The sequence below is a fragment of the Schistosoma mansoni genome (assembly GCF_000237925.1).
Source record: "Schistosoma mansoni, WGS project CABG00000000 data, supercontig 0126, strain Puerto Rico, whole genome shotgun sequence".
NCBI classification, from domain to species: Eukaryota; Metazoa; Platyhelminthes; class Trematoda; order Strigeidida; family Schistosomatidae; genus Schistosoma; species Schistosoma mansoni.
Genome location: NW_017386035.1, coordinates 606,386 through 622,425, shown reverse-complemented (window position 1 = coordinate 622,425; position 16,040 = coordinate 606,386). Strand labels below are relative to the sequence as shown.

General features: G+C 33.2%; 1 protein-coding gene across 1 annotated transcript in view; it reads right to left on the bottom strand.

The window, feature by feature from the left end:
- The window catches only part of Smp_130440 (hypothetical protein), a gene marked incomplete at its 5' end in the record, with an annotated part of 114,414 nt that overhangs the window by 40,111 nt on the left and 58,263 nt on the right, over positions 1 to 16,040 (bottom strand). The window contains 2 exons of the mRNA XM_018790086.1: positions 7,442 to 7,719; positions 15,080 to 15,747. Of these exons, the coding sequence (XP_018646394.1) occupies positions 7,442 to 7,719; positions 15,080 to 15,747 (946 nt within the window). The remainder of the gene's footprint in view (positions 1 to 7,441; positions 7,720 to 15,079; positions 15,748 to 16,040) is intronic.

Below are 16,040 nucleotides of genomic sequence, written 5' to 3'. Positions count from 1 at the left end.
GGGAAGATTCAAACCAAACAATACTAATTGAATTTAAACTTCACCCCATCGCACAAGCAAGTGGCTATCAGGACTCAGTGGCCGAGTGGATAACGCGATGGCGTTTGAAGCGAGGGTACTGGGTTCGAGTCCCAGAGTGAACATCAACTCTGAGATGCAGGTACATCCAGCTGACGAGTCCCAAATAGGACGGAAGGCGCGTCCCGGATTCCACTGCTAGCTACTATCCATATTTGCTTACCATGCTTGTGAATTAAGGCTATATCGAGGCAATACGCACAGTACGCACATATGCCAATTAGAGACTGACCAGTTGCAGTCCTAACACATCGATGGGAAGATTCAAACAAACAATACTAATTGAATTTAAAGTATAAAAATGTTTAGTAAAAAATTATGAAAATATTCCAAAAAAATATGGCGTCTAAAGATGTCGTTTAATGACAGTAGCACAACCTCAGAGACAAACGTGAGCACCCCATATGCTTCGATTTAAACTAGGGATCTCAGCCATTGGATTTAGTTCAAAGGATACACAAATATCCAACCAGAACGTTAGTTAAAATGTACTGAGATTTTTATCAAAAGTAGAACTTTTAAAAATCAGACTGCCTAGCTAATTCAGCTTTCAATTATTGATCCAGTGATATCGACGCTATGATGACATCAGGTTACCTAGTTTTGTTGATAAACGTTAATTTATTACTTGCAACGCTGATCCTGACCACACTTTTTCTAACTAATAGTCCCTAATGATTTCTGCTGCTTTTCGATTAGTTGTTTTGACTTTTAGTTCGCTGATTGTCCTGTATGTCCCAAAGTTCAAGTGTTGTTGTAATATATGTAAAGTTGTAATAAGCAAGGCATATTAACGACCTTGAGAGAAGCAATCAAGTATGAGATAATCCCTTTTGAAATTGTACATAAACGTCAGAGCACAGTGAAGTATAGCATGTATCTCGTTAAAATGTAAGTAAAGATACTTATATCTCATTTCTAAAATTCTTAAAATTAGTAAAAAATATCATTTGTACAACTAAATAGTAGGTGTGATATGGTGTGTAATTACAAAAAATATCTGCTTCACGTTACGTACCTTACTTCAGCATATTTAATGTAATTCAGGATTTAGTCAATCGCGTTTCTGTGGATAAATAGTGCTCCTGAACTCTAATGCTCTTAAACTTAACTCAAAGCTCTAGTAAAATTCACTGTACTTAAACCTGACCTTTGTTCATTTACTATTAAGGTGAATGCTACTTATGCCGACAGATATAAGTAGTATGCAGCATCAATCGGAAGAGGAATGCCTGTCAGAAGAGGGTTAAGTTTAAGAGAACAGAAGGGAAATGGAGGAATTATAATAACAACAGAATTGAAAGAAGCATGTAAAGGACAACTGAAGGAAAATGTGCAAATAATGTATTTAATTTATGGTTTTCATATTTTACGAAGACGCTCTGTAAATTCGTACTAAATAATAAATTGGTTTTTCTCACCTGAATATTCTGTTCACTATACTATGACAAGTAACTCAGTATATAAGCGTTCAATGTTCATGCGTAAACTGCTTAATGGTTGAAAATTAGTGAATTTGACTACAAATCGTCACAAAATGAAACACTGTTTTCTAGTTCGTTGATTAGTCAGTATAATACAGTAACAAGAGATTTGTTCTCCCTCAATTTTATGTTTTCAAAATATAAAACCTTTCTTCCATTCCCTCATTTTTTTGGGTTTCATCGTTTGGTGAAACATCGTGTGCTATTTGCTGTAGTATCGATTGTGCAATAGATACCGTTTGCATTAGGATAATCTTAATTGCTGGTAATTATAATTACCAGATCAAACGTTCAAACTGATAATGTGACTACTACTGGCCATGTTAAGTACTCTGATTTTTTTATATAGCATAAGAGATTAGGGATATTATGTTTTAAATCGAAATCCCTTTTAAGAATATGAAATGAATGATATTAAACCCGCTTAATGTAAGTACATGGGGCATATAAAATGAATGCACTTCATCTCAAAATGTTTATTGTCGATGTATCAACAAAGTACTCACAAATAAATGAAATAATGCGTTTCTAATGTACATAAAGAAAGCTGAATGTTAATAAATGTCTAAGTATGTCTTTTTTCATAAGGTGTATTTCATTCTTCCTATTCATTTTATACATGGTACTTTGTGCTCTTTTAATCATATGATATTTCCTGAATTCTCCTCACCGTCACTGTTTCTTACAACACACTAATGGATTATCAGTTTAATTAGTGAATAAAAGAAGGATGTCAAATGACAAACAATTAAGTGGAATAAGAGTTGAAAGATGGAAGATTAACAGGAAAATGTGTTTAGAATAGGTCAACAACAACAAATATATCGCGATAAGTGATCAATCAATCAAATGAAACTATGATCTTTTTAATTTGAATGATTACTATAATGAATTTTAAGATGTTAGAATCAAGTTTGTTCTGAAATCAAAGGAAATAAGAGTACTTACCACAAATTAATCATAAATGCATGTTGAAAACAAGGAAAATATCTACATTAATTGACTTCAGTGTTTTGTTGAGAAGCATAAAACAGTAATATAAATTGAATACGATTCATCAATCAATTCATACCGTTAAAATATCCACTTCAATCAATCAATCGATAAATAAATAAAATATTTAAGAAGAATAAAGTTTTATAATAATATCGTTTTGATGAAAAACATCCAAATGAATGGAATGAGTTAAACGGACTACTACAACAATGATCAGAGCCAAAAAAACGGGTTTTATTTAATACACTTGAACAAAGCGAGAGCAGATAACTCTTTATGAACAAGCCTTCCAAAAAAAAACATAATAATGTAACCATTTTTAACTAAATTATTAGTGCAGAGTGGACAGTTCCGGAAATTTTTCACTTGACTTTTGTATAAACACTTAGGTGTGTTTTGTGCTTCTGTTATATCTGAAGCGTTACGAATTCACTAGTAGCGAACGGAACAAAGACTTGTGACCAGGGACCGATAAGCTAGCTATTCTGACGCGACCCAGACCCAGCTAACTAGAGTAAGAAGTCCAAGTTGGAAGCGGGGAAGTTTTATTCCGTAGCAGCCAGAAGCACAGCAATCAAATAAGGGAAAAAGTCAAGCGTATATATACAGCAACAGATTGTCCTTGGGCATCATTAATAAATAGCACACACAAAGAAACAATGGACCAATAGCGTTTAAGATAGTTACAAGTGGGAAATATGATGTGAAGGTGAAAAGAGCGCGTTTGGCGCGAAAACGGCTAAATTCAAATTTCCAAAATAAAATTACAAAATTAAGCCACTTATCAAGTTCTGGGGATTTGACATCCCCAACAGCTTCTGTACTTTTTTGTTGCAGGATTCACTCTGAATAATAATAATTAATATTATTTTGTGTCTAGATTATTCTTGTTCTCATCAACTTGTCTGAGTCGCATAAATTGGTGGGTGAGTTGTAAATATAGAAGAAAGAATACTTTTTTTGACTAAAAATACCTGCCTAAAATATGTTTAAAATTTTATTGAAGACTTACTTTTAACCAGGATAAAAAAAATATGTCGATGTTGTAATAAACGGAAACGAAATTTACGGTAAAATTATCCAAAATTACAAACGATACTTAAAAAAGTAGTATTTTTAGAAACATTTGGATAAAATGCCATAGAAACAGCATAACATACTGTATATGGAATAATTATAAGTAATAATGATAAATTTAATGCAAAAGGATTTTGTGATATAAAGGGAAAAATTCACGTAGATTTGGTTTGAATAATTAAATCTAACAAACAACTATTTGAGTTGGTTATGAATATATTCATTGGAAATCTCTATACGGGCAATAAAATCATGAGTGGGACACAGTAAAAAAGTAAAAATCATTAGGCTAGACAAAAAAGAACAGTGATTAATATAGTAAGAACGAAATGGCAAGCTATCAAGTCAATTTTGAAGAAGTGATTAATTCTGTTTGTGTATTTAAACTAAACTGAAGACATATGGTATGAAGATGAGAAGCGATCCGATAGATGAGTGAATTAATTCATTTCAATTTCAATTGATAATCCTCCTAAATATATTTTATTATAGTGTTAAAAAGAACTAAATCAGATTTAATAAATCCCTATGATGGAATTCTGTTACTGCAAGTCAAGTTCTAAAGCCGGAATTTCGATTATCAGTGAAGGAAACTTAGTGTACCAGTAACGAGTCTATTAGTAAGACAGAGACCTGACTATCTTGTAAAGTAATGTTTTGAGGACATAGATCATCAATAAATCATTGTCATTATTCTGTGGTGAAACATTTCCCATACAAGTGAAACAATAATTTTTCTAACAATAAAATGCTTATTCAATGTTATTTATGTAATAATTTAATCCCAATAGAAACAGTTCTACTCAATTGTTTATTCATCATCATCATTTATTAACACACAAGCAAGCATACGTGTATATGTATCCATTAACATACATACACCTAATATCATTGAAATTCATTTTAAATATTTAACTATTTCGTTAACATTAACAAAAATCTCACCGGTCATCAATAACATATACGTTAAATTAAAAATAGTTGAATTGATTTTCATGAGACGGAAAGAAAGTATTTACAGAAAACAAAGAAATAGTAGAAATCACTAATATCATTATTATTGTCTATGGATCTCCTTTTCATCATCATGATTCTTGAATCGATGCATTGGATGAAAACGAGGAGGTCAAGAAGTATTTGGATTCATTTTTAAGATAAAAAGAAACTGATTTAAGAAATACTTTTTTTCCTTAAATATATTAAAATCTCTTTTACATCTCTCTCACACACACACGACCTAGTTAGAAGAGAAATAAAGTGTTTGGTAAACAATTATTAGCTAATAATCAATTCGCGTTGATGCAAAACTATGTCCATAAAAATAGGAAAGCTTTACGCGAGTTAAGAAACAAACATTCAGAAAAATGATAATGTCTTACTGCGAAAGGAAAAAAAGAGGTGAGAGAACAATGCAGAAAGGATGGGGAAGCACAAAACTTCGGTAACAAAGAGAAAAAAATCGGTAGGAAAAAATAACGTAGCCTAGACCTCAGGACTTTATAAATTGATAAATAAACAAATACAAAGACTTACTTTAGCTTAAAAAATATATTTGTAATATCTCAATGAGTAGAAAATCTAATTTTTCTACTCACTGGGATATTACAAATATATTAATTTATTTATAACAATCTACCCAATGCTCAATTTATTTGAAATTATCAAATCAAAAATTGGTAATGATACCTACCTACACACATACACACTCTCCTTCTCATCCTCTTCAACTCCAGCTCCCAAATTTACTAATATCAATATGAAGAGAATGACCTAATTAATTAAGAATAACGTCATAATAGCCAAATACTGTTTGGTCACAGACTATTTTCATTTCAAGATAAAGAGTAGATTTATTAGTCTCCGAAATAACTGAAATATCTTATTCACTTCTCAAAACAACCCTATAGATCTTATATCCTTCCTTCTACAGTACACAATTCAATTTTTCAGCAATGGTTTGTTTCATATGATCTAATGTGAATGTCTCACAATCGCCTTAAGCTATTAATTTGTAAGTGAAGTCTAATACCTCTTATAAGCATCAAAGTATGTTAAGATCTTAATAATGAGTAGTGGATAAAATATTGGGTACCTTGATTGTATTAAATAAGTGTGCTAAACAAGGGACAATCACCCCCGTGATCACTAACGACCAGTTCAAGGATGGATGATTGTGTTTCAAATGAGAAGTAGTGACTAATATGGTTCAATAATATCGGGAGTGAGATACCGATGGAAGAATGTAACGGCAAACTAACTAAAATTAGGAATATAGATAGATGAATTCTAACTCAGAGGTATTACGTAACAGAATAAATTGTAATATATTGTTTTGTTTAATGATAACTTTAACCGAATTATCATATAATCATGATGCACATCGAACATTATTAACTATACCAAAGTATACACGAGTAAGCATGAATGACATTTTCAAAAATATTAGTCTTGTTTCTTTCCTAATTCATGACTAAAATTGATTAAAATAATCTGTGAGAAATATCCTGCTAGTAGATACAAGGACAACATTAGTGTCTAAGATTAGTAAAAAATATAAAAAAAAGTCAGCACACAAAAGTATGCAATCATGGGGGTAGTTTGACATTAAATACATTGTCTAAATGACTTTATGAAACAAAAAGATAAATTTTCACTAGCTGGTAATTATAGTTTATGTTTCTTAATTTATAAAATGAAGTAAACATTATTTTAAGTAGCAACTGTTTGGAAAATATTAATAGTCAACAACATCAGTAATAATGGAGATATTTACAAACAAAGTATTCTTATCTAAACCATACGAATAATAACATAATAGAGAGGGATTGTAGCTCAACTTCATATCTTCATATAATCTAATAAGACACGTAATAAAAGATAACACTAAAGCTAACATAATATTTTGTTCAATATTACAAGAACATTTCATCATTTAAATGCTTCATTGAGAGAATGCAATGCGGATTTTAAAAATTGCAATATACGATCATATTTCCACACACTAAACTAAGTAAACAAGTACATGTTTGGATTTTAATTAGTTGAAAGTAGTTGGCATGATATCCTGGACATAGGTTTGGTATCATTTAGTACTCTTCAGTAAGGTATACCTTGAATCTTGGAGACACTAAAGCTCCTAGTAGGATTAAGGCCGAGACTGACCTTCTGTTTAATGCTTCTAAAGGCTTGGAATGGATGTCAAGTCACTAAGGCTAGTGACCATATTGCAATTTGACAGATGGAATTCGATCAACATTAAGGGTAGACATAAAAGTGACATTAGTCACTACTCGGTAATCATTTAATTATAAATACTTGGTTTTGTAATCAACTACGCAGTACATTTGTTATGTACAAGTTTCAGAAACTTTAAAAAGATAAAGTTAAACGAATTTTAAGGGTTGAGACTAAACTGATGTAAAAATTTATTTTCATAAGAAAATCATGACTATAGTCATTCTGATAGAATCTCTGATGAAACTTTTATAAATTAAGAGGATTTCAGTGTTACGCAAGAATCCAGTCAGTGTTTATATGAATAATATGATTTTCATATTGTCAAAATACAATTTTATATTCATATGCCTGTTATCAGTTTTGTCATGTATACACATAAAATAATATTAGTAAAGTCCCCCTATATACTTGTCACTTGAAATCTGAGATCAATAAGTATAACATTTTTTTTGAATATTGTGGATAACATCAGTTCTAGACATAAATATATAAATATAAACAATGACTTTTGTAAAATAAGTAAAAAAAAAACAATACCCACAAGTTAATGAATATTTATATTCACTTACTAATATATTAATTAGTTCTTCTCTGCGTTTTGTTGTTAGTCCACGTTCAACAATTCCATTTAAATTTTCTCTATGAGATTGTGAACGTGGTGTATGGTTGAAATGTGTTAATGTTTCACCATTTATAATTTTGTTAATATTATTATCATTACGCTGTGAATATGATATATAATTAGATACACTTGCTTTACGTAAATTAACTCGATCCGATGAAGAATAAGTTGGCATACGACTTTTATGTACATTAATAACACTAGATGATTTTGTCATGACAAGAGCTATTTGTGAGAAAAAAGAAGTTTGGAAAGAAAAACGATGAAATATGATTTAGAGGTTATCAATTAAATAACTTGGAATTAACGGATTACTGAATAGTGACTAATGTCATGTTTCTCTAGTCCTTTAGTGTTAATTGAGAGTTCTATTTATGATATTGCAATGTGATAATTAGTTTAAGTAACGCTACATCATATGTATTATGTTGAGTACTAGACAAACATGACATTGCTCATTACTGAATAATCGGACAATTTTAACACATTTTAGTTCTACAGGAGTTCATTTGCAGCTTGAATAGCGTAAGGATAACGTATCGAACAGTGGAACAGCTTGAAGCGCGTTGAAATCCTACATGGAGTATTGGTGTTTTTAGGGTTCCAGGTACGCTTTACTAAACGAAACTCCGCCTGTATCTCTTGTACAGTTACTGCCGGTCCCAAGCCCGGGTAAAGGAGGAGGGTTGGGGATGGGGTTAGCTACCTCATCCCGTAGAAAACAACCTTGCTAAAGAAAAATGCTAACCAAAAATAATAATTCAAACCATTTAAACTCTGCTCTCTGAGTTGAAGAAAGAATTATGACGTCTCATGATGAGAGCCGAAATTCTTCGGAAGTCAAGAGGCCGATGTCCCTTTCTAACAACCAGAGCAACACTCTTTATAGGTACATGGAACGTCCAGACAATGTGGGAGACCGGGAAGACCAGTCAAATAGCAATGGAAATGAGGAGATACAAATTGGTAGTACTTGGAATCAGCGAAACCCATTGAACCCAAGCTGGATAGCAAAGGCTAGATACGGGAGAGATGCTGCTATACTCCGGTCACGAAGAGGAAAATGCTCCACACACTCAGGGAGTTGCTCTGATACTGTCCAAAGAAGCATGCTAAGCACTTATATGATGGGAATCTCATGGATCCACGATCATCAAAGCACCATTCAAAATGAAGGAGAGAATCACGATGAATGTTATTCAATGTTATGCACCCACCAATGATAGAAACGACGAAGATAAAGATCAGTTCTGTGAGAGGCTTCAGTCGATCATCGCGAAGTGCCCAAGAGAGGACCTCACCATCCTGATGGGAGATTTAAACGCCAAGGTCGGAATGGAAAACACCAGATATGAAAATATCATGAAACGACATGGACCGGGAGAGAGAAACGAAAATGGGGAGAGATTTGTAAATACATGTGCACTCAACAAATTGGTCACAGGCGGCACAATATTTTCACACAAACGCATATACAAAGCTACATGGATCTCACCGGACCACGCCACAGAGAACCAGATAGATCATATTTGTATCAACAAAAAATTCCGAACGACAATAGATGTGAGAACAAGGAGAGGAGTTGACGTGGTTTTAGATCACATATCACACTGGGAAATAGAAGCAGATTTGAAAAGGATGAATAACAACCGGAAAGAACCGGAATGTATTGCCCAGGACAGAGTTGGATGGAGAATGCTGGTGGGCGGCCTATGCTCCTCCACGAGGGGTAAAAGGACTAAGTAAGTTTAATAAACGAAATATCACAGGACATAAATATATTCTGCTTGTTGATTCAAACACTTAATGCACATGATCTTCAATAGATTTTTGTAAACAAACTAATAGACATGAGTCATCTAGTTCAATCAGTCGATTAACTGATAGATAAATAAAAAATTATAAACAAAACCTTAATTGACCTCAATTGAATTTAATAAATCAAATATAAAGCCATTAGAAATATAAACATAAACAGGATATAAGTTGTCTGTGAAGTAGTAGTAATGAGAAGACGAAGTTTATCAGAATTATGTGATATATTAGCGCAATACATTTCGAACAATCTGATCACACATATACTTGTTAAGACATTTTTATATGAAAATTAAAAGGTCAACTAGACAGGTTAAGGTAAGAAAATAAATAAAGTACACAAAAACAATGTGATGACTACTCTGGATAATAAATAAGCATTACCAGGGTAGGTTAAGGGTAAGAACAAATTGTTTTTGAACACATAAAGGGGGTTTCAATTTCCGTATAGCCAAGGCTTCAATAAACCTTAGTATACGTCCTTGAAGGCTTTTGTACAACACTACAAATGCTGATTTGATGTCAACCTTATGACCAGTTTCAACTAAATGTTTCGCAATAGAGGAAGATGTTTGTCTATCCTGTGATCTTATTTGACCATTCGAATTCATTTGGTTCTGTAGCCATTTAGGTATGTGTTCCGCCACCCTTATTTGCAGATCACGATTGCTCCTCCCTATGTACGTGTTTCCGCACATACATGTAAATTGGTATACACAATGGGATGTGACACAATCGCTTATGTGCTGTCTAGGTTTCTGGTGAAACATCGACCTTGTCTTTTCAATGATGACAAGTTGAGCTGCATAGAATGTCCTGTTTATGGCTAATTTTAGTCTCCGTCTCAACATGAGACTATTTGAGTCACTCCTAAATGGTAATGTAATATAAACTCGCTTTTTGGGTGCCAGAAGCGTCATAGGTCTAATCGTATTGCAACCCTTCCAGCGGTTTATGAACTTAAATGAATAACCATTATTCATTAACGTATTAGTCAAAAGCCTCGTTTCTACTTCAATAGTATCACTAGTACAAATACGATTGATTCTATTGAATAAGCCCACGTTTGTAATGAATTGGGCAGTGACTATGGAAATTAAGGTATTGCCCCGTCCATGTCGGCTTTCTATATATAGAACGTTGGATGGAACCATCTCCTCTTCTACTGGTCAGTATATCTAGAAAAGGAAGTTGGTTGTCCTTCTCTTCTTCGCACGTAAGAGAAATATGCTTCTGACTTGTATTGAGTTCTTTTAACAAGCGGTTTACGTCTTCACATTTATCCCCTATGATTATGATATCATCAACGTATCGTCTATACAGACACATCTTTTGGATTGAGTTTTCAGTTAAATTTTCAACATACCCCATGAACACATCCGCCAGCAACGGTCCTAAAGGACTACCCATAGCTACGCCATCAATTTGTCGAAAGTGCTCACCTTGAAATGTGAATTTTACATTGTCAGTGCATAATAATAATAGATCTTTAAGAGTTTCAACAGGAAATGGCAATGGAAGATTATTAAGTGAAATATAGTCACATAAAATATCAATAGTTTTTCTCAGGGGTACATTTGTAAATAAAGTGTTCACATCAAAAGAACACATTGTCTTTGTTTTTATGTTCATATCCTTTAAGTATTTAATTAAATCAAATGAGTCAATCAAGGAATACTTACAAAATTGATGTCGGATAGGATTTAATACTTTTGTAAGCCATTTCGCTAGTTTGTGTGTAGGTGACCGACACATTGATAGGATTGGACGTAAAGGGATATTAGGCTTATGTATTTTTGGCAATCCATATAAATGAGGATACACCGAACCCATAGGTTTTAATAAATGAAACTCATCCTTGTTTATAGCGTTCATGTTTAACAATTTTGTTAGATTGGAGTTTACTTTCTTTTCTAATTTATGTAGTCCATCAGAGTCAACATCAGCCATGAATTTGCTCTTATCACTGAGAATCAATTCCATTTTATTTATGTAATCGGACTTATTCATAATTACAACACCAGATCCTTTATCGGGTTTAAGCATAATAATATCGACATTGTTTCGCAATTCTTTTAAGGATTTGAAATGCTGAGAAGTTAGTATGCTTCTCTGCTTCGGTCCAGAGGAGTGAAATTGATGCGCTATGTCCACTAATTTAGCTTTAAACCAACTTTGATTCTCTGAGGATGAGGGAGTTAAAGTACTCAATTGATCATAAAGACTCCCTACACAAATTATAAAAAGGTTAGATGAACTTGCTAACCTTAAGTGCAAAATTATATCGGAACGAGTGAAACTGGAATTTTATAAATCTTGTTTGTCAAATCACATTTTCCCGAATCATTTATGTAAGAATCTTCGTTCAAGTAAATTACAACCAAATATTCCAAATCTTATTCGACTGACAAAATCCTTTATAGACAAATGCCATGATAAGTTGATTAATTTAATTGAACTGCATACTCAAGCATTACCTGTGTTAGCAGAATTGTCTATAGTTTGCCATATCAAATTCATCAATTTTTGTAGTACTGTCACTTTGAAAACGAAAGAAAGGATCAGGAAAAAGCTGGAAAAATCTATGTAACAATAATAATAATCTCACTTCCTTCCCAATTAATCCTGATAAATATGTCACAAATTTATCCTCTACTGTATTGTCCGTTCATGAAAAGGAGGCACTTTCTCTGGGTTTCAACTTTTCTGTCCCTATTACACAAATTTCTGAATTGACAATCAACGCCCAATTTGAAAACCTTTATGATCAATTGAGTACTTTAACTCCCTCATCCTCAGAGAATCAAAGTTGGTTTAAAGCTAAATTAGTGGACATAGCGCATCAATTTCACTCCTCTGGACCGAAGCAGAGAAGCATACTAACTTCTCAGCATTTCAAATCCTTAAAAGAATTGCGAAACAATGTCGATATTATTATGCTTAAACCCGATAAAGGATCTGGTGTTGTAATTATGAATAAGTCCGATTACATAAATAAAATGGAATTGATTCTCAGTGATAAGAGCAAATTCATGGCTGATGTTGACTCTGATGGACTACATAAATTAGAAAAGAAAGTAAACTCCAATCTAACAAAATTGTTAAACATGAACGCTATAAACAAGGATGAGTTTCATTTATTAAAACCTATGGGTTCGGTGTATCCTCATTTATATGGATTGCCAAAAATACATAAGCCTAATATCCCTTTACGTCCAATCCTATCAATGTGTCGGTCACCTACACACAAACTAGCGAAATGGCTTACAAAAGTATTAAATCCTATCCGACATCAATTTTGTAAGTACTCCTTGATTGACTCATTTGATTTAATTAAATACTTAAAGGATATGAACATAAAAACAAAGACAATGTGTTCTTTTGATGTGAACACTTTATTTACAAATGTACCCCTGAGAAAAACTATTGATATTTTATGTGACTATATTTCACTTAATAATCTTCCATTGCCATTTCCTGTTGAAACTCTTAAAGATCTATTATTATTATGCACTGACAATGTAAAATTCACATTTCAAGGTGAGCACTTTCGACAAATTGATGGCGTAGCTATGGGTAGTCCTTTAGGACCGTTGCTGGCGGATGTGTTCATGGGGTATGTTGAAAATTTAACTGAAAACTCAATCCAAAAGATGTGTCTGTATAGACGATACGTTGATGATATCATAATCATAGGGGATAAATGTGAAGACGTAAACCGCTTGTTAAAAGAACTCAATACAAGTCAGAAGCATATTTCTCTTACGTGCGAAGAAGAGAAGAACAACCAACTTCCTTTTCTAGATATACTGATCAGTAGAAGAGGAGATGGTTCCATCCAACGTTCTATATATAGAAAGCCGACATGGACGGGGCAGTACCTTAATTTCCATAGTCACTGCCCAATTCATTACAAACGTGGTTTAATTAAGGGCTTATTCAATAGAATCAATCGTATTTGTACTAGTGATACTATTGAAGTAGAAACGAGACTTTTGACTAATACGTTAATGAATAATGGTTATTCATTTAAGTTCATAAACCGCTGGAAGGGTTGCAATACGATTAGACCTATGACGCTTCTGGCACCCAAAAAGCGAGTTTATATTACATTACCATTTAGGAGTGACTCAAATAGTCTCATGTTGAGACGGAGACTAAAATTAGCCATAAACAGGACATTCTATGCAGCTCAACTTGTCATCATTGAAAAGACAAGGTCGATGTTTCACCAGAAACCTAGACAGCACATAAGCGATTGTGTCACATCCCATTGTGTATACCAATTTACATGTATGTGCGGAAACACGTACATAGGGAGGAGCAATCGTGATCTGCAAATAAGGGTGGCGGAACACATACCTAAATGGCTACAGAACCAAATGAATTCGAATTGTCAAATAAGATCACAGGATAGACAAACATCTTCCTCTATTGCGAAACATTTAGTTGAAACTGGTCATAAGGTTGACATCAAATCAGCATTTGTAGTGTTGTACAAAAGCCTTCAAGGACGTATACTAAGGTTTATTGAAGCCTTGGCTATACGGAAATTGAAACCCCCTTTATGTGTTCAAAAACAATTTGTTCTTACCCTTAACCTACCCTGGTAATGCTTATTTATTATCCAGAGTAGTCATCACATTGTTTTTGTGTACTTTATTTATTTTCTTACCTTAACCTGTCTAGTTGACCTTTTAATTTTCATATAAAAATGTCTTAACAAGTATATGTGTGATCAGATTGTTCGAAATGTATTGCGCTAATATATCACATAATTCTGATAAACTTCGTCTTCTCATTGCATTATCGAAATTTATCAAAGGGACTAATTGTTTGAAGTAGTAGTTAAAAATTACGCAAAAACAGTTGTGGACCTCTGGTGTTTATGATTATGGTCATAATAAAGTAAATATTTGTACATGAAACAATAATATCTAGTGTTGAAATCAACGGCACTAGAATAAATTAACAAAAGTCACTCATTGATAGATTGAGTTGCATAACAAAGTACATATTTTGCGGTCAAAGAGTATGTATCAGAGAAAGTCAGAAATAAAATATTGTCAGAATGACGGTTTTGGGAATTTGTAGTAATTTAATGGTTGAATTCATGAATCGGTTTAAGCTAGACCACCATGGGAAACCTGGAAGTACCTGAAGGCCGTTTCGTCCTAGTATGGGACTCCTCAGCAATGCGTATCCACGATCCTGCCCCGCGAGATTCGAACCCAGGACCTATCCGTCTCATGTGCGAACGCTTAACTTACAGACCACTGAGCCGGCATCCAACGGTGTTAATGTTCAACTTAAAATAATTCACGATATTGCGCCACCATCCACCATTGTCTTCAGTACGTTACTGACTCATAACAGGCACGGTTCGACTCCATTAGTCACGTCTACTCGTTAGATCTCCAGAGAAACACATCTTGAAGCCAGTCACTAGTGAGCACATGATTATTACTGTCAGGATAAGAGTTTATGCAAATTGTAGCAATTTAATGGTTGAATTCATGAGTCAGTTTAAGCTAGACCACCTTGTAAAATAAAATAGTTCGAGATATTTTCACACAAGAAATAGAATGTTTTAAAGCCAAGATTTCTTCACAAACAATTATTGTTATAGCTTAATTAGGAAATAATTGAGGATAAAATCAGTCACAAACTTGACAACAAGATATGTCAACCAAATCAGATAATCACGAACATAGTTATCATTAGTTATTCTAAGATCATTATCATGACGCATAACACAATAACAACGTACTTGATGCCGTAGTCGATACAAACATAGGTAATTTTAACTGACTAAACACATGATATATATTATACAAATAAATTATCCAATCAGAATTTGACTTGGGACAAACTATCGATTTTTTCTGATTATAACCAATAGTATGACAGTGTTGGATAGGATGAATCATATATGAATCAGATTTTAAATTGAAATTAATTGAAAAGTGTTCAGACAACAAAGTACAAGCATTTGTTAATCGTGAGTAATTTGCTTGATCGTCAGATCGTCGTCTTCTTCGGTTATTACTACCACCATTATAATCAATTTTGTCAATCTCAAGTTGATTCAATAAATCCGGTAACAATTCAGGACGATAACGATGTATAAGACAGAGAAGATTACGTCCGCATATCCAATTTGACGGAGTTAGATCATTCACTGGATCAATAAAACCACAATTTAAATATGAACTTAACCGAATTTGAAACCAACGAATTAAAGTATTTTCAACAGGATTTAGATAGAAATTCCTCTGTTCATAATGTTCAGGTTTTATCCAATATTTTTGTATTGCAGCTTGGGTTGTTGTTAGAGAATCAATACCGTGTTTTGTTGATAATATATCTTCAACATCTTTTATATACAAATGCTGCACTTGCTTTGGACTGATAAGATTTACATCGCAACGCTGATATCTATGCAATGCAAAAAGACAGTTATGTAGATCTTAAAGTAAGAATTTGAAACGGTTGAATGACACTCTCTAGTGGTGAGCAAAATGGTCAATTAATCAATCAATATTTCTACTCATGATTCACAAGTGTGTTTATACACTGGCTATGAGTCATATGTGATAACTGAAGATACTAACAGACTGTTCCAATTCTCCTAGATGAACGAATAAAACTCAGAACTTTACCTAATTATACATGGGCTGCGATTATATTCTTCACTGGACAGTAAAGCTAGTTAGCAAAAAGAAACATTC